The sequence below is a fragment of the Marmota marmota genome, unplaced genomic scaffold (genome assembly GCF_001458135.2).
Source record: "Marmota marmota marmota unplaced genomic scaffold, marMar, whole genome shotgun sequence".
In the NCBI taxonomy this organism is placed as follows: domain Eukaryota; kingdom Metazoa; phylum Chordata; class Mammalia; order Rodentia; family Sciuridae; genus Marmota; species Marmota marmota.
Window position 1 is genome coordinate 16,463,520 of NW_025999869.1, and position 19,180 is coordinate 16,482,699.

Below are 19,180 nucleotides of genomic sequence, written 5' to 3' on the forward strand. Positions count from 1 at the left end.
TTCATTAGAAAGAATGAATTTATGGCATTTTCTGGTAAATGGATGGAAATGGAGAATATCATTCTAAGTGAAATTAGCCATACTCAGAAACTCAAAGGTCAAATGTTGTTTTTTTTTCTCATATGCAGAAGCTAAGAGTACAGGAAAGGAAAAGGTGAAGGAAGGATAAGATTACATAAAGAACCAATTAAACACTAATTAATAGATGAATGAAAGAAAGTCTAGTAGAGTAGAGGAAGGAGAAGCGGGAGGAGGAAGGGAAAAGGGGAAGGGAAAGGCGGGGTCATGAACTTAAATCTATTTCCATGCATGTATGAGTTTGTCAGGATGAACCCAGCTACTCTGTTTAATAACCATTAAGCTCTTAAAAAAAAAAAAACATTAATGCACCCAAATGCACATGAGAACTTTAGTGTAAATCTAGTAAAATTGGAAGCAATAGTGTAGCTCTGATAATGTAACATTTTTCTTTTTCTTTGCTTGTGATTTTTGGCAGTAGCTTCTTGTGGTTGTTTATTTATTTGACATTTTTAGTTCCAGGGACAGGCATGATTGCAGAGTGGGGTAAGGATGCTTTGGGGAACATTTTTTCCTATTACTGTGTGTTCTTTGAAAGCTAGCACAGGCTTCACTGTCCAGAGCAAGCTGGCCTCTCCATGGAGTCAAAGGATTGTCAGAGGAAAACCGTCGCTGGAGATGGAACTTTCTTATCTTTCTCTTGTAGTCTGGCGTTTGGTTTAGACACATGGAAAAAGGTAACATGATCTTTACTTGCTACTCTGTATGTGGCACAGGACATAAAAACCAGGAGCTTCTGGACCGTGGGAAGGGGTGGGAAAGGGCTCGACATTTTACTGGCGGAGACAGGTGTGTGGGGAGCAAGTTCTCATGGGGCTTCATGTTTTGAGACAGAGACGTGAAAAGTTCACTGGGGCCGGAAGAAGTGAGAGATGGATGCTATCTTGGAAAAGAGAGCCAAGGTCAGGGATGGTTTTACTCAATGTTCTTTGCATTGGTTCTTCCAAGAGGAGATCATTTCATTGATGGGGGATGACGGAAGCTCCTGCAGGGTCACCTAAGGGCAGGGAGACCAGCTTGAGCAAACACAGGGAAGATTGACAAGAGCGTGAACTCTCTGGAGATGGTTTCAAGTCCAGTTTGAGCTAACGGAGACAGGAAGCTGTGGCTAGATTCTTAGGGACTTGAATGGCGGATTGAAGAATTTAGATTTCATTCATTCTAGATTCCTTCAGAGGAACCATTCATGACTTCTGAGTAGGGAATGCCATTTCCAGCTCTGTCTTGGGGACAAATGCTCTGGCAGGAGTGTGGCAGATGTGTTAGAGGAGCAAGCCTGGAGGCAGGCAGGCTACCCAGTGGGCTCCTAGAGTATTTCAAGTAAGAGAGGAATGTCTGGACCCAAATGCTGGTGGCAGCAATGGTAGAGAAGGACGTGCCAATCACTTAGGACTCAGGAGTCAGAGGACTTGGTCACAAAAGAAAGAAGGAAGCCACTTGGGAGATTGGGCTGGTGGGATGGGTTAACTGGTAAGGGAAGTGCAGAGGAAGAGCGGACTTTGTGGGGAAGATCTTCCGATTGATTGACATGCCTCTGAGAAATGGCTAGTGGGCAGTTAGAAGTGTGGGTCTGGGCTGACTCCTGATGCCAGGGTGGAGGGGGGTGCCTTTCATCATTGGCACCTACCTTATCAAAATACTTACTGTGATGATGCACAGAGTAAATGCTAAGAACTTGCCAGTCTGCCCTGATTTCTTGTGTGTGACCTCAGGAGGGATGGTTCAAAGATATAATTATTGCTAATTACACTTAATTGAGTGCTTATTATGTTCCAGGGCTGGGCTCAGTGCTCTGGATACAGGGTGTCCTTCTGAAGCATTGTCTAGACCTGTGAGGAAGAGTCTAGTATTCTGTCCAAGAAGAAGAAACATTTGGAGAGACTAAGGAACGTACCAGAGTTTGAGCTATGGGTCTCTTGGGCTCTTGAACCTGGCCCCTTAAACACTTCATTGTGTCATCAGCAAAGGGGGGATGAGGGAAGCTCCTGCAGGGTCACCTAAAGATATTGGGAGGTGAAGGGAGAGATGAAGAGGTGCAGAGGAGGGTCCCCTCTCCCCCTGCCCTGTTGAAGGAACACTAGGGAGAAAGTGGTGGGATAAGAAAAGCCAGTAAGGAGGTAGATATCAAAAGCAAGATGGGATCCAGAGGGCACAGGGTCAGAGGAAGCTGTCAAGGGTTAGGGAGGGTGTAGCTGTCTGCAAGGAAATCCTCAATGCTGTGCACTGTGGCAGAGGGGCCTCAAAGAAGAAGTGCAAGAGAAGTTAGAGTTAAGAGGAGGAGGCTGAGGAGCTAGCGCTTAGAGTCCATGCAATCTATAAATATCAGACCAGGCCTTGGGTGGGGTCACGGGAGCTTTGTGAAAATATAGATCACTCTGCTGAAGCCAGGACTTGCCACATAAGAACCCCATGAGATTGGCCAAGCAACTGTATGTGTAGAAATTTCCTCTGAGATTCTTTCTAAGCCATCCCAGCTGCAGTTCTGAGAAGGAAGTACAGTACAGTCTGCTTATTTTACAGAGGAGGAAACTGAGGCACCAATGTATTTGAAAAGCTCAAAGAGAAGGAGGGACCAGCCCCTTGGGTGAGACTCTCCTGGTTCCCAAATGAGAGCTGTTTCCCCCATTCTGCATTGTTTCATTAGATAAAAGGGAGCCCTGTTGGAATTAGATACTTTTCTTGGTCTTTAGTTGATCAAGGGCATAAAGAAGTTATAAGAGGAATTGTCATTTCTCAGTCCAAGCTCAGCATAAGGAACAGAGGGGAGCAGAGAACAAGGTAGAGCACAGGTTTGCTCACAAATGCCATTGTTAGAAGCGAGAAATTGGATGCTGTTGATTTCAAAGTCCACGTCTTCCTCGAGGCATTAGCAGATCTGTTTTATCTCTTATTCCCGGTGCTGCTCACAGACTTGAATCGGTTGGTAGGCTGACATTCCGGGGCATAAAGCAGAAGGACAGACAGTGGATGCTCACGATTCTTCTCACAGTCCCATTATATCCTATCCGCCGCACAAATGGTATTTTTTTATTAATAAAGTTGGAATTGAATCCATGTAATTCTAGCATCTAGCAGCTCACCTTCAGAAAGGTCAGCCAAATAAGATCAAAGACAGTTGTCAAGCTTCAGGAGTTATGTCTGGCAAGTCAAACACAGAGGGGAAAAGAAGTTAAGTTTGAGGCATTGAAACAGAACACAGAGCCGGACCAATGCTGGACTGTGACCTCTCTGCAGGGACAAATGTCCCCCTATTTTTGATCCAGGGAGGGGCTTCCAGGCTCTTAGAGGAAATTCTGATTTCACAGGGGTGCAGGGTCCATGGGTCCTCAGTGATAAGACCTCTGTTCTCCTCACTGGGAATAAATCTATTAATAAAGACAAAAATGCCTTTGGCAAGAGCATGCCACATGCGGGTGGTAGGTGTGTTGAGCCCTGCATGCTCGGAAAGAAGGAAAGAAGTGGAATCTGTAATCAGATGTCATTGCTGTGTCATTTACTAGCAATCATCATTAGCTGTGCAACCTTGGGCATGGCCTGGGACCTCTCAGAACTTCAGTTTCTTCCTCTTTCAATCATTCTTTCCAAGTTTACTTAACTCATAGAATCATTTTGAAGCTCAGTGGAAACAACATATGCTTCATGTCCTTCTGATGCTTCCATTGTGCTCATAATAATCATTGATGTCAATGTGCATTAGGATCTCCTTCCCTAAAACTGTACCCATATAGATGGCAGCTGACTGGGGTTTCATTCTAAATGGATTGCTTATTATTGTATTCAGTTTCCAGAACAAATCTTTGCAGAGCAAGGTTTCTGTGGGCTCTTCCCACAATTTACAAAGTCCATCAAACCCAGAGGATAAGGGCTTGAGCTCTGCAGGTAGATAATCTTGGCTCTGAGATTTGCTCTGTCCCTTCCTAGCCACGTGACCTTAGCAAGTTGCCTAACCTCTCAGGGCTGCAAAAGTTTCCCACTGTAAGACAAGGACAATAACCATGCCCACTGCACGGCATTTTCTGAAGATTAACTGATGTCAAACATGGAAAATACCTTGAGCTGTTGTTTGGCTTGTAGTCAATTCTTAGCTGCATTATTGTTGTTGGTACTATCAATAATTCCAAGGCTGCTTGGTAGAACACTTAGCCCTGAGTCTGGAGTTACTGATCAGCTGGTCTGGTTATAACAGAATGCCAGATATTGCCCTCAGAGGGGTGTCAGAGGGAACAGGTGAGAATGGAGGGGTCTTATCTTTGCTTTGCTGACACCCTTAGATTGGTACCCAAGAGAGGAGCCTGAGCCGGGCCCTCTGGTGATGAGATTTTGCTGCTGGGCTATCTCAGGAGCATGGAGGGTGGAAGCAGTTTTCCAACCTCGGTGTCTCTTGTTCTATAGTTTCTGTTTCTCTCCTGTTTACCTCTCTTGTGTGAAATGTGACAGCATCTCAGCATTCCTTCCTCTCTATGAGCCTCTTCAGGTATCAACACAATTTTCTCTCTGTTCCCTTTCAACAAAAAAAGAGGCCCACACCCACTTTTGCTCTGGTAGCTAAGGAACCCCCGACTCCTGAATGTTCTTCTCTTTGGTTTATTAATTAAAGTGTATATGTATTGTGTTCTTTTGGCTCATTCCTTATAGAGGCTTCCAGATTTGAAAAAAAATATATATGTGAGTTCAGTAAATGGGTGTTTCCACTTTTTTCAGGGGAGTTCTGAAGTCCCATGTCTGTTAGTACTGACCGGCAAGGTCAGCAAATAAGAATAGTGTGTAGAAGTCAGCAAACACAGGTTCTTGTCACGTTCCTTGGAACTCACTACTGTGAAGACTTGAGCAAATAAACTTTCTCGATTTCAATTTCTCCCTTGACTAAATAAGTAAATAAATAGATAGATACATAGATTGATAGATAGGAAGCCAAGGTGGTAATTTTGAATTCCTCCCAATTCTAAAATATTCAAATTGCCATTTTTGGGGGATCTCTTTGCTTTCTCTGGATTTCTTAAAACCGTACCACCAGTGATCCAGAGAGGGCAGCATAAGCCAGGGGTTCCTCACGAAAGAAAAGAAACTTCTCAGAAGGCCTGCAGTTGTCACTTTCAGAATCCTAGGATTGCGTTAAGATTGTATCGTTGAATTGACTTATTTCAGAACTAATTTTGTTTGGGAAGTGTATCCACATGAGTCGCGGGGTCTATCAAGAGTGTTAAAATGTGCCCACTGAGAAGACGAAGTGCAGTTATTTCTCATTGATTTCTGGCTAGAATTTCTCTCATTGGAGAGTTTCTGTTTTCAAACTGGATTTTAATGCACTCTTTCTTTTCTCCCAGAGTGGCTGTAATCAAGTCTTTTTTTGAGTCATTCAGATTTGGGTTCAAATTTCCTGTTATTGTCCCTTTATCGTCTGAGTTATCTTGGGCAAGTGATTCAACAAAATAAATAAATAGGAAGTAAAGGAGGTAATTTCTTTCAACTTTAGTTTGCATGTCTATAAAATGGTTTTTGTAAGCAACAAATGTGATGATTTACATAAAGGGCTTGCCATTGTGCCAGGCACCCAGTGTTCAATAAACTGATTCTGGCAGGAGTCTAGTAATTTAAAGCAAATTATTACTAATGGAATGGGAGCAGGGATGATATTTAAAGTGGATTCTTAAAGGACTTTTGAATGTAAAATGTCGATGCCAGCTCAGAATGGCACAGAGCACATGGTCTTTGCTGAGTGAGATTGTGGGTTCTCCCACCTGAGGCAGAATCATGTGGAAGGAGAAGTCTGTCATCACCTGAGGGTCTCATTGGAAGGCTCTTCATATTAAAACTGTGTTCAGATAGGATGCATTTAATTTCCTGACTCCACTGGGTTGTTTATGCACCAGTAGGCTCACCATGCCAGGGCCCAACAAACTTTTTCTGTACAGGGCCAAAAGGTACATTGAGGCCTGTGGGCCACAGTCTCATCGGGTTGCAGCCACTCAGCTCTGACACCAGAGTGCAGAAGCAGTCATAGCCAATATGGAAATAAATGGGTGCCACCGTGTGTCCATAGAACTTAGGGGTACAGAAATCTGAATTTTGAATAGTAATTCTTCTCTTTGCTTTCCCCTCAACTCTTTAAAAATATGGAAACAATCCTTGGTTTGTGGAAACCCTCCATGAACTGGCCTTGACCCTCATGTCATATTTTGCAAACCCTTGATCTACATCATGCAGACTCAGGAGGGTTCCTTGGAAAGGACGGGTGGACGCTCAGCTTTTTCCCAGGGCTCTTGCAGAACAGCTTCTGAATGCAGCTTCCTACCCTATTAGGTTTTATGTCCTTAGATGGTCAAAGTGTGGTTCTTAGTGCCACAGTTTTCTTGCTTAAAATTTATTGACTTTGCAGGTTACAGAATAAATACATTCTCTTGTGAAAAAACAAAAAGGTTAAAACATCATCAAATGAAAGTTCATATGTGTTCTCCTCTCTATGAGCAAGAGATAATCACTGCAACAATAATAAAACATAATAATATGTTTTATTATTTTTTTGCAAATTTTTTCTTTCCTCTTTCTATTCCTCCTTCTCTTTCTTTTACAAAATTATCCTATGTTCTCTTTTAAAAAATTTTTTTGGTAGATGTAGATGGACAGTCAGCCTTCATTTCGTTTGTTTACGTTTGTGTGGTGGTGAGGATCGAATCCAGTGCCTCACACATGCTAGGCAAGCCCTGTGCCACTGAGCTACAGCCCCAGTCCACATTCTGAGTTCTTTTAAACTCACTTTAAATTTTATTCAACAAATCTTTTCTGCAAAGCTACTATATCCTGCATGGATTAGACTAAATGATATGAAATATTTCTTAAAACAATTAAAAAAAACTTTTGTCATTTTTATTACCATGTATTAATTGTAGAAACTAATGGGTTTGACTGCAACGTTTCCCTACATGAGTATATCCTGCTTTGATCATGTCCACCTTCCTTAAAAACTTTTTATTTTCAAATAATGTTAGATTCACAAGTAATTGCAAAAACAGCCCGGAGAGATGCCCTAGGCATTTCTGCAGCATCCCCCAGTGGTAATGTTGTATATACATTGTCCGAACCAGGAACCTGACATGGGCACAGTTCAATTGACTAGTTATTAACCCTACTCAGATTTTATCAGTTTTTATAGATACTCATTTAAAATTTTTTATCTATAAAAACAACATCAATCAATCAACTTCTATTGGGCATCATTCTTTATTGGTGCTGTTAGATCCAGGGGCATGTACTTTTCTATTAGCACCTCTCCAACCCTTGATTGGCTGTGGGCTGCTGGGTTTCAAACAGCTCTCTTCAAAGTTTCACTTAGAAGGTCACCGCGGTGCTGCTTCAGAGAAATAACACAGCCTCCGAGTTTGCTCTTGACTCAGACATCTTGGAGAATTCCTAATGATTCACACATGATATGAAGAGTGTTTTACTGCTAAATTTTTCTAACTATTTGAGAATATTTAGAAGTTATGCAAATATACTAATGAGAACAGATTTAAATTTTTTTTTAGTTATAGGTGGACATAATATCTTTATTTTATTTTTTATGTGGGGCTGAGGGTCGAACCCAGTGCCTCACGCATTCGAGGCAAGTGCTCTCCCTCTGAGCCATAATCCCTGATAACAGATTTTTAATTGTCTATAATCTTACCATTCAAAGTCAGATGTATTTGTTTTAGTGTTTCTTTTTTAGTTTTCTTTGGGGAGCAAGAGGTATGCGTGTGTTTCTGTATATACTTTTAAGTATCCACACATTCATTCCTTATGCTAACTATAATACTACATCCTTTTAAAAGATTAGTATGCAAAGATAACTTCCTCAGGTCATTCAGATTTCTTTGTAATAAGACCTCCAGAATTATAAAGGTGAAAAAGACATAGGAGATCAGATGGTAAAATGTCAGCATTTTCAGATGAAGGCTGTATAGCTCAGAGAGGGGAAGTGTCCTGGCCATGGTCACCCAGCTAGCAAGCATGGGATAAGCACTTACTGATGGTGGAGAGGGTCCCTGGATGCCAAAATAAGAGAGGTTACATGGCAGGACTTGGAAGTCCTCTAAAATCGGGGTTGTTACAGGAATTCCATTTTGTCAAGTACCCTTGCCTACCAAGAAATCAAGAGACCACTTCACTAGTTTATAGCAAGAATTCTAACTACCAAGAAATCCCTATTTTAGTGTTTTTCATTTAAATAAATGCTTGCCCTAAAGGGAAATCTAATATTAATCAGAGGTTTTGGTGAATGTGTAAGCTCAGAAAAAGTTTTTCTTTAAAAGATTTTCAAAATTTTTAAATAACACCTAATAATGCTACCTATCTGTGGGGTACCTTGTGATATTTCAATACATGGATACAGTGTGTGCTGGTCAGATCAGGGTAACTGGTATGTTCATCACCTCAAACATTTATTTGGAACATCAAAAATCCTAATGGCTATTATGAAATATACAATTACTTGTTATCAACCACAGTTACCCTGTTCTACTGGAGAACATCAGAAGTTATCTGTTCTACCCACTTTCCTCTGTAACCATTAACCAACTTTTCATTCTCCCTTCCCCCTGAGCTTTCCCAGTCTCACTGGTAACCACTATTCTATGCTCAACTTCTCCAAGATCAACATATTGAACTTCCATATAGGAGTGACAACATGCAGTGTTTTCTTGCTGTGGTTGACTCATTTCACTTAATATATTGTCATCCAGTTCTACGTTGCTGCAAATGACAGGACTTCATTCTTTTTTACGACTATATAATATTCCTTTATATATTGTATACATATCCCATTTTCTTTATCTCTTCATCTGTTTGTCGATAACTTGTTGATTCCATATCTTGGATATTATGAAAGGTGCTGCATTAAACATGGGAGTGCAACTATCTCTTTGAAATACTGATTTCATTTCCTTTGGATATACACTCAATAGTGAGATTTCTGGATCATATGGTTGTTCTATACTTAGTTTTTTGAGGAAACCCCATACTGTTTTCCATAATGGTTGTACTGTTGTTATCCTTTATCCAAATCCTTATCCACCAACATTTTTTTTTTTTTTTTTTTGTCTCTCCAATTATAGCCTAGCTAGAGTAAGGTGATTTTGGCTTTGTGGTTTTGGTCTGTGTTTCCTTGATGATTAGTGATAAGCATTTTTCTTATACCTGATGATCATATGAATATCTTCTTGAAGAAATGTCTCTTTAGATGACTTGCTCGTTTTTAAATCAGTTTTTTTTTTTTTGCCATTGAGATGCTTGAGTTCAAGTTCCACATTTATTCTGAATATTAATCCCTTGTCAACTGAACAGTTGACAAATCTTTTCTCCATTCTCAAGGTTGTCTCCTAACTGTAGATCTTCTCCTGTGCTGTTCAGAAGCATTTTAGTTTGCTGTGATTCTGATTTTCAAGTTTTGCTTTTATTGCCTGTGCTTTGAGGGCCCTATAAAAAAAAAAAATCTTTGCCTATTCCAATATCCTGGAGCATTTCCTCTATTTTCTTCCGGTAGTTTCACAATTTCAGATCTTACATTTAGGTCTGTGGTTCACTTTGTGGTGATTTTGCAATAGTGAGAGAGGTAGGAGGGCAAAGGCTATTCCCCAAGAAGGTCACAGTCTGAGGTTCTAGGTGGACATGGTTTGGGGATATTGTTCAACCCACTACAATGCCCCGCTCAGAACTGCTTTCTAGAAACTTCCCGGAGTTTTCTGTCTTTGTCTGATTGTTCTGTATGAGAGCCCAGAGCTTGGAGAATCTGAGGATGAGGAGACACAGCCATCAGGGAAGACAGGGTCTCAATTTGCTTAGTCCCCATCCCTGCCCACCAGCATGGCTCCTTTTCTCACTGACTGGGATTTCTCTTGCTGTTCTGCATACAATGCTGTAGCCCCTGGCGAGCTTTCCTTCTAGGCTTTTTAGCCTGCTCCAAAGAAGAAGTGGAAAAAAAATGTGCTCTTTGGTATCCTGCAGCAGTGTTAGTGTTTGCAAAATGTCTCTCCCATTAGGCAATTGCAATTTAAAACACAGATTAGATTTGATAAAACTGACCCAGGCTGGCTTTTCTCTTTGATGGTTTCAATTTCTGGTTTATCCATCACAAGTGATTACAATGCAACGGCTTTTGACAGAACAGGAGTAGGAGTTTTGAATTCTTACCTGCAATTTCCAGCTCCAGGGGATAATAGCAGAGAGAAAAACAACAATAACTTAGTTGTAGGATATGAAAACACGCTAAATTTCCTCCTTGGGTTTTGATGCTCCTAGGCATTCGACAAGTCGCTTTCCCTGAACAACAAATAAGCTCTCTGGTACCAATTATGAGCCCTACACAAGCCAGCACATTTCTTCTTTAGCCTTAACTTCAAGTAAGCTTGGAACAGGGTGGTGGATTTAATGATCCATCTCAGCAACTATTAGCCTAGAGTCTACTCTATCCAGGGTGTCTCTCTCTCTCTTTCTCTCTCTCTCTCTCTCTCTCTCTCTCTCTCTCTCTCTCTGTGGTTTTTACATTCGGCTTCTGTTTCATGGTTTTATTGTAGATGTGATTTTGTGTCCTCCTGGAGCTCTTTCCCCCTGCTCTGCTTTCCAACACATCTCTTTCTGATCTCTCTGTTTTCTCTGTTTGTTGGTTTTACCCTCCTCCACCTCCTCTGCCCACATTTTAATGCTGATGATTCCCACATTTCCTGCTCTTCTCTCTGGACAGGCTGCTCTTAGATTTCTTATTCACTCTGAGGATTTTAACAGCTCCTTAGATACTGATGACTCCCAGATCAGTATCTCCAAATGCACTCTTCCAAAATTTCATTCAAACACATCAGTTGCTTGTTAGGCAGGTAGTGCTTGTGTGTGTGTGTGTCCCAGGGGTACCTTAAGCTCCTTGGCCTCCCTGATCTCCACCCCTCTCTCTCCTAGACTTGCACTTCTGCTTTCTTGTCCCTGTTCCCCGTCTTGGCTGACCTTTATGTAGTGCCTTCGTGACTCAAGTAGGAATTGGGAGTAAATGAAGACTCTAACCTTTTTCTTACCCCACATTCGGTCTCCATATCCTGTCATCTCCCTACTGAACAGTTCTGATATCTGTCTGTTGCCCTTCATTTCTACGAGCTCTGAACTTCAAACCTGGAAAAAAATTCTTGGCTGGGTTGGTCCCTTATCCCCGCCTTGGATCCTATCCTACCAAAACATTTCTGTGGTTTCTCCCTACCTTAGATTCAGGGAGACTTCCCAGCAGTACCCTCCTGGACTGTTTCTGCCCACCCTTCTTCTCCGCTGCCACTCTGGCCCCTGGTATTGCCCACAACAGCTCACCAACAGACAGGGCACCATGTTGCTTCTTGCTTCTGTAACTTCCCTGTCACCATTGCGACCAGGGAGTGCCTGGGTCACTATTCCCTGCCTGGTTAATTCTTACATAGCCTTAACTATGCTTAAGGATTATTCATTCGATAAGCATCTAGTGAGCACCAAAGTATGTGACAGGCAGCATTAGGGTCCCAGCATTGAACAGGCAGAAGGGACTCATGGAGCCCCATCCAAACAAGACCTTCACTGAATGCCACGTTGAGCCATGTGCCACATTACCACCTTGGTCTGGGAGGCTGAAATAATCTTTTGACCCCTCTTCTCCAATGTGCTGTGATTTCTTGATGGTCGCAGGGGCTGTGCCTTATACACCTCAGTATTCTTAGTGCCTTTAATGGTTCTTGGCACTGGGTAGGTTCTCAGTAAAGTTCCCTTGTCACTCAGCTGTTAGTTATGAGTAATTAACTCCACGTTTCAGGAGAAGCCTACCCTTCACATGAACACTTTCTTGGCCCTTCAGAACAAGCCTGCCATTCTAGACACACCCTGGTAGCCAATGCAGTTTCTTCACAGAATTTCACAGTTGCAATTGATTATCTTTTCAATTACTTACATAACAGCCTTGTGTCATGTGATGATGGGGACCCTTCTAAGAAATGCATCATTAGGGGATTTTGTTGAGTGTAGCCTACATAAAACTGCAGGGTACAACCTGGGCTATGTGGCCCTGTTGTGTGTGGCACAGCCTATTGCTTCTGACTTATCACAAAGGAAAAAACATCAAGTCGAGCACAGGAGAAAATCACGCAGTGGAGAGACATGGGGAACACGAGCTGTCACAAGGCTGCGAGGGTCACAGGGCATGCATGCTGTTTTATAGTAGACTTTTTTTTTTTTTTTTTTTTTAAGCAGAAGGAATACACTCTAAAATAACAATAAAGCTCTATTATAGCAAATACACAAGCCAATAACAGGCACAGGTTGGCAGGTATCATATACTGAACATAATTAAATGTCTACCCTTTCATATGACTGGCAGTGCGGAAGGTTTGTTTACACCAATGTCACTGCAGGTATGTAACACATTGCATTGTGACATTATGACACCTAGGACATCACTAGGTTATGGAGATGTTTTGGCTCTGTTATCTCACAGGACCATTGTTGTATATGTGGTTCGTTGTTCTCCAAAATGTTGTTATCTGGGGCCTGGCTCCATTTTTAGTAAATTTGGTTTTCTGCAGTGAGTTGTACCTATGAGGTGTAAGGTGTGGCCAGCACCGTGTGCAGCCTGTGATACATGCCCCATAAATACGGGTTAACTGACAAAGACTGACAGATTTTCATGCTGGAAAAGATCCTGAAGGCACTGCGGGGGTCTATCGAAAACTTAAGAGCCGAGAGTCTCATTCCTACCTCTGCAATGGGGATGTTCCTCGGGGATGATGTTGGAGAGCAGATGAATTTCCAATTAGAACCATGTCCAAACAGATATGCCTAAGTCAATTATAGAAAAAAAGGAAAGATGGTATCAAAGCATTAAACAGATCAGCTGAAATTCCAGACGGCCTTGAAAGAACTATTTCAGGAGGTAGTTTTTTTTTATTCTCCCATAGGAAACATATAACCATTTCTCTCTGCTTTCCTTCCCAGCATCCGAGATGACAAGTCCCACGCAAAGTAAATCAAAAGAGGTAAAAGACCTGTGAAGTATGTGAAGTATCTGACTTAGATTTTAAAAACCCACAGTAGAGGTTTGCATAGATGAGCGAGGGAGAGCAGAAAATTGCTCAGGGGGGAAAATGCATTGCAGCTATTACAGAATACTCAAATAATTTGTAGACTTGTACTCGGGGCAGACATAATATTGATTGCCTCTTCTACAAGTGCAGATGTTCTGAAGGAGAAACAAAAACAATATATAAAAACACACAAAATCATTACGAGCTCCTTCTGTGTGGCCCGGGATTATTGACATACCGCAGAGTCTACACCTGCCACCAGCGTTCCTCTTCATTTCTGAGGGTTCCCTTCATTTATTTTTATTATTATAAAAATGACTGAAGTCACTCTGAGTGAAAAGTCCGGGCAGAACAGATGTCTGTGAAGGAAAGGGACGTCTCCTCAGAGACAATCTGCTGTCTTTATCATCACTGTCCCCATAGCCTAGGGCATTCTGTGTGTTGGAGAATGGGACAGGAGGGGAGGAAGGAAATAGAGAGTGTGGCTGGTCAATGGGTGATAAATAGTGTATGTTTGCCAGGCATCGTGGCCCACGTCTGAAATCCCCGTGACTTGGGAGGCTGAGGCAGAAGGACCACAGGATCAAGGCCAGCCTCTGCTAATTAGTGAGACCCTGTCTCAAAGTTAAAAAAGGGTTGGGAACATAGCTCATTAGTAGAGTGCTCCTGGGTTAAATCCCCAGTACTACAAAAAAAAAAAAAAAAATNAGAGAGATCAAACTCAACAGTCGCTGAATGAATAGATGTAAAAGTGTGTACCAGAGAAACTCTTGGCTAGCCAGTGGGGACAGGAAACCTGATCTGAGCGTTCAGACGTGCTTCCCAGCATGGCTACTTTTCATCCTCCGACCCCTGAGTCGCACGGCCCCTTATGCCTCATGTCCAAGACTTAGGAAAATTCAGAAAATCTTTCAGGTTTTCACACACACACACAAAATTTTTTAAAAACCTAACTTGTAAGACTGACTCTATTTGGACATCGAGACACATTGGGTAGTTCGGGGTGGAAAGCGGTCAAATAGCTGGAGATTGGAAGGCATTATGGGGGCGGATGTGACCTCTGGTGTGGGCATTCTGAATGAGTGGGCCAATCCACCGCTTTGCCTGTGTCTCCCCAGAACCGCGAGACCAACCTGGTGGTGATGGTCGCCTCCTGCCTGGGGTTCGTGCTGTTGGTGTTGGTGGCAACGTTTCTCCTGCGAGGTAAGCTGGGCAGAACGGGCGAGGAGGAGCCCTTCAGAGCAGGGTGACTCTAGCAGGACCCCACCGTGGACACTTTCTGCATCCTGTCCCTATCTTCCATCCTCAAACAGGCTCATCTCTTATCACAGTCCCCATCCCAGCCAGGGAGGTTACAGGTAAACCCATCTCCATAAGGTGCTAATGGCTTTGTAGACTGTCCTCCTGGTAGAGTTTACATTACCAAAAAAATAAATAAAATAAATAAATTTAAAAAATAAATAAATAAATATATGCACCTTCACTGATTGGACACTTACTCTGTGAGCTTCCTGACCCAGGACTCTTTTTTTTTGGGGGGGGCGGGGGTACTGGGGATTGATCTCAGTGGCACTCGATCACTGAGCCACACCCCCAGCCCTATTTTGTATTTTATTTAGAGACAAGGTCTCACTGAGTTGCTTAGCACCTCCTTGTTGCGGAGGCTGGCTTTGAACTCGAGATCCTCCTGCCTCAGCCTCCCAAGCTGCTGGGATGACAGGTGTTTACCACCGTGCCTGGCTGACCCAGGACTCTTGACATGCTAGTGGTTCCATCTACCTTACTCCCTTAAGTGGTAGGTACTATTGTTGCTGTCTTAGGGCTGAAGAAACCCTTTGCTAGGATGGCCCCAGGAAGAAAACCATAAATGATCTTGGGCTGCTGAGTTCCCTAAAAGCAGGCTTTCTTAACCTAGGGGCTACAAATTTCCTTCACGGGGAGATGCAAATACCTGGAAATCATTTGCAAAAGTTTTGTTCGATGCCAGAATCTGCATTTTTCAGGGAACAGGGTCCATTTTTTGTAATAAATCTTTAAGCTGGTCCATGACCTTGAACACAGACCCCACCCCACCAAAGAAAGACAAAGACACTGAAACACTGCAAAAAGCCAAGAAACAAGAGTTTTTGGTTTTCTTGAAAAAGTACAGACACATGGCCGTAACTGATACCCCTTATAAAATGGAGAGAAATTATTGTTTCAGGGCAGCCGGTCACCAGATGAGACTAGCAGCCATCTCAGCTGGTTTGGACAATAGTGAAATTTGTGTATTTCAACACCTGTCCCAGGTGAACACCACAAAAGGAAACTTAGAACTTCATGGAAGCCCATCAGCCATATTAGCTGTCACACAAAGTCATAGTTACAGTTTTGGGGAGAGTCTCGGTAGATCTCATACAGAAGTGTTTAAAAACCTAAATGAATACTTTACTTCTGGGCCCGCGGATGACTCATCAATGAAGCCGCTCCCTGGGGTTGCCCTCACATGGGAAAAGCTGAGTGACTCAGGGCTCCTCCTTAGGCCCAGGAAATAGCAAGCCTCCACCTGGGGAAAGGTGGCTTCCTGGCCATCCTTCTGGGAGGCCTCCCTTTGGGCTCTCTGGAAGGGAGCACTGGGCTTTCTCCAACATCCCACTCCTTCTAGCACAGCCCCCCTCCTCACATTGCCCCCTTGTCTTTTCAGGGAAAGTCACGAAAACCAGTTGTTTGCAGAAACACAAGAGGTAATTCATCTTGCATGACTGATTGTTGTGATGATTATACAAGCTGTTACAAATGATTAGATACTACCCAGCGGTTTAATGACTCATGCTTGTGTTCTGATTAAACACAGCGCTGGAGAGAAGTGGCTTTAGAGGTGGAAAGGTTGTGGGGATTTAGCTCACATTAACCTCTGTCTCACCTAATACTATATATGTTAAAAAAAAATGGAAATACAAAGGCAGGTGGCATTAATAGAAGTATAGCATGCAAAAGAAAGAAGGCGATGTGTCACTTTTACTCTGCTTGAACTTTGTTCAACCCTGGGTGATTGATTTTAAAAATATCTTGTTAAATTGGAATTCATTGAGAGGAGAGTTGGGAGGATGGACAATGAAAAAAAAAAAAACACACTCAGAATATTATTCTTGGGAATTCATTCCTCTGCCCAATGAATTTTATATATCTGACTTGTTCTATAGCTTTTTGGGAAATAAAGGAAAAGGTTTGGTGTACGTTGCTGATGAAGGTCTTGCTTTCATTAACTCATTGCATTGAGAACTCAGTGTTTATTAACTAATAAGCATCAACAAGCTGGGAAACAGAGGCTCCCCAATGTGACTTTCCAGCATCATACTTGATGATCCTTTTGGTAAATAAATGCACAGACCGTGATCATATATTTTATTTTGCTAAGAAAGTTTCGATTTTCTTGTAACAGTTAGGCAAACACCCTTCATGTCCTGCAGTCTCGGTTTTCCCATCTGTAAACCTAGAAGCTTGGACAGGAGGGACTCCAAGTGCAATTTCCTCTAATGGTCTTGGTCAGTTGCAGGGTAATTTAGCAGCATCTGTAGTGTGTGTGTGTGTGTGTGTGTGTGTGTGTGTGTCCCTGCTCTTGGTGTTGTTTTCCCTTACCAGATTTTCTTCTCTTCACAGATTAGACAAACAAATTAGAGAAAGCAAAAATGCCCTCAATGACATGCACCGTGGACAGGACGATGAAGATGGGCTTTTCACTCTCTAACTTGCTACTTTTTCTTAGGATTGAACAAGGCCCTGATGCTTGACATTTCCATTTAAGTCTTGTGGTGTTATAAATTTCGTTTTTTTGTTTTTTAAATGTTTCGACTATTGTGTTGATGTTATGGATCCGGTTTAGTTTTAATTTCACGCGTGAGAAGTCTTTGGGGGAGACCACATCTTCTCTGCCTCGTGCTTTAACCATCTCTGCAGTGTCACTGATCAGTGATCTTCCATATGATACCCGGGTAACCTCATCACCACGCCATGGAAGGAGTCCAGCCAACCTGAGGGCTGCTCTGAGATTAAGAAATATTTGAGGGGCTGGGGATGTGGCTCAAGCGGTAGCTCGCTCACCTGGCATGCGTGCGGCCCGGGTTCGATCCTCAGCACCACATACAAACAAAGAGTTGTGTCTGCCGAAAACTAAAAAATAAATATTAAAATTCTCTCTCTCTCTCTCTAAAAAAAAAAAAAAAAAAATTGAAACAAAGTCTGTCTCCGATGGCATCTGCTTCTGGGTCCCTGATGAATTCCTTGCACTGATAGAGAACGTGTCCAATCTCTCCTACCTGGAACCTCTCCAGAGGGTGGCAGGAGAACTTCACGTCTCTATCCTGCCTTGCTTCTGGAACGAGATTTCTGGCCCCTTCACCACTGTCGTTGGTTTTGTGTTCTACATGTTGTATCTCTCCTTTTTCTGCTCAGCTTTCTGAGTTTCAGGCCCCACTGAGGTGTCGTCTGAGCAGCCTGGGATCCGTGCCTTACTAATAATGCAGGAAAGATGTTGAATCACACCATCATTTTGATTCAATCCACAAACTCCCCAGTTTTCTGCACTTTTTTAAAATTTTCTTTTCATATTCTAGTATCTTTAAAGGTGACTGTAGTGTCACCTCTTAACTCTTGTTTGGGAAATTTAATGTGGGAATCAGCCAGAGTCCCTCAGAGCCAAGCATGGTGAATGACAGGGACGGTGCCTGGACACCAGGGTGACAGCAGGGCCATCCAAGTACATAGCTCTCAGTAAATTCATGGCGATTTTCTCCTCAATAAGAACACACTCATTTTAAAACTTTAATGATACCAGCATGAGAAACCCTAGGAGAGAGATCAAACTCAACAGTCGCTGAATGAATAGATGTAAAAGTGTGTACCAGAGAAACTCTTGGCTAGCCAGTGGGGACAGGAAACCTGATCTGAGCGTTCAGACGTGCTTCCCAGCATGGGTGGGGTAACAGCTGATGGCAGGAGCACACCACCCTCCAGGTCACATCTTTGGGATTTCTACTCTACTGACATGACCTTAAGGAAAGAAAAAAAATATCAGTCTTATGATTTGAGCTGTGCAGCCTATAGGTTCCTTGTCCTCTTAGTTCATAGGACACTGATCCATTCAGCAATTAATAAAAATCCCTTGCTTGCCGGGCACGGTGGCACATGCCTGTGATCCCAGTGGCTCAGGAGGCTGAGGCAGGAGGATCCAAGTTCAGAGCCAGCCTCAGCAAGTTAGTGAGGCCCTAGCAACCTAGTCTCTAAATAAAATATAAAAAAGTGCCGGGACATGGCTCAGTGGTTAAGTAACCCTGAGTTCAATCTCTGGTACTGAAAAAAAAAAAAATCCCCCTCTCACATATACATTAGAAGAACAATGGGCCCAGAGCAGCCTGGCCCATTTGGTTGGGTATTTTAAAAAATGGCGGATGTGACCTAAGGAATAGAAGCAACTAGCAGAGGATCCGTGGTTCCTGTGGTTCTGTTGTCTCCATTAGTTTTGACATTCGCTTGAGATTCTAATGATCACTGACTGGTGTGCTGAACTCAAACATTTATTTAGAAATAGAGTGGGGTTGGGTCTAAAGTCGGGTTCAGGATCTCAATTTCCCCATCTAGAAAATTGAGAGGGATTTAGATGACTTGATCAAGGTAGCCAGGTTGCAATATTATGTAAGTCAACAATATGCCCACCCTAATTTAGCTCCTGCCCCCATCCATCTTCCTGAATAACCATCAGTGTCATTACCAACTTGGGTCTGATTAGAAGAAGAAGATAGCAGATACCTCAGAAACACAATGCTTAAGCTCAACGACTATTTTTCTTCTTTGCAAGAAGCCATCTTCAATCATTTCCCAAATATTTTTCTGAAACTCCTGGCTCAAAATAAGAAATTTTTCTATGTGCAATTGTAGTATTGAACTATTAACTAATATTGAACTACTGGCCTAGTAGTTTTCAGTCTTAGTGGAACTTTATAATCTACTGGGGAGGTTTCTCCTCCTCCTCCTCCCTCCTCTCCCTCCCCCTCCTCTCCCCTCCCTCTCCC

The 19,180-nt window shown here is 42.6% G+C and overlaps 1 protein-coding gene across 6 annotated transcripts in view; it reads left to right on the top strand.

The window, feature by feature from the left end:
* Timd4 (T cell immunoglobulin and mucin domain containing 4) overlaps positions 1-19,180 on the top strand; it is a 38,833-nt gene that overhangs the window by 16,657 nt on the left and 2,996 nt on the right. For 4 of the 6 annotated variants that reach the window (XM_015492679.2, XM_015492680.2, XM_015492681.2 and 1 more), the window contains 4 exons: positions 13,045-13,085; positions 14,252-14,336; positions 15,817-15,856; positions 16,773-16,956. In XM_015492679.2, coding sequence (XP_015348165.1) covers positions 13,045-13,085; positions 14,252-14,336; positions 15,817-15,856; positions 16,773-16,860 — 254 coding nt within the window. In that variant the 3' untranslated portion in view covers positions 16,861-16,956. Of the gene's footprint in view, positions 1-616; positions 757-13,044; positions 13,086-14,251; positions 14,337-15,816; positions 15,857-16,772; positions 16,957-19,180 lie in introns of those variants that run through there. The other 2 variants (XM_048782773.1, XM_048782782.1) reach the window with 2 other exon arrangements.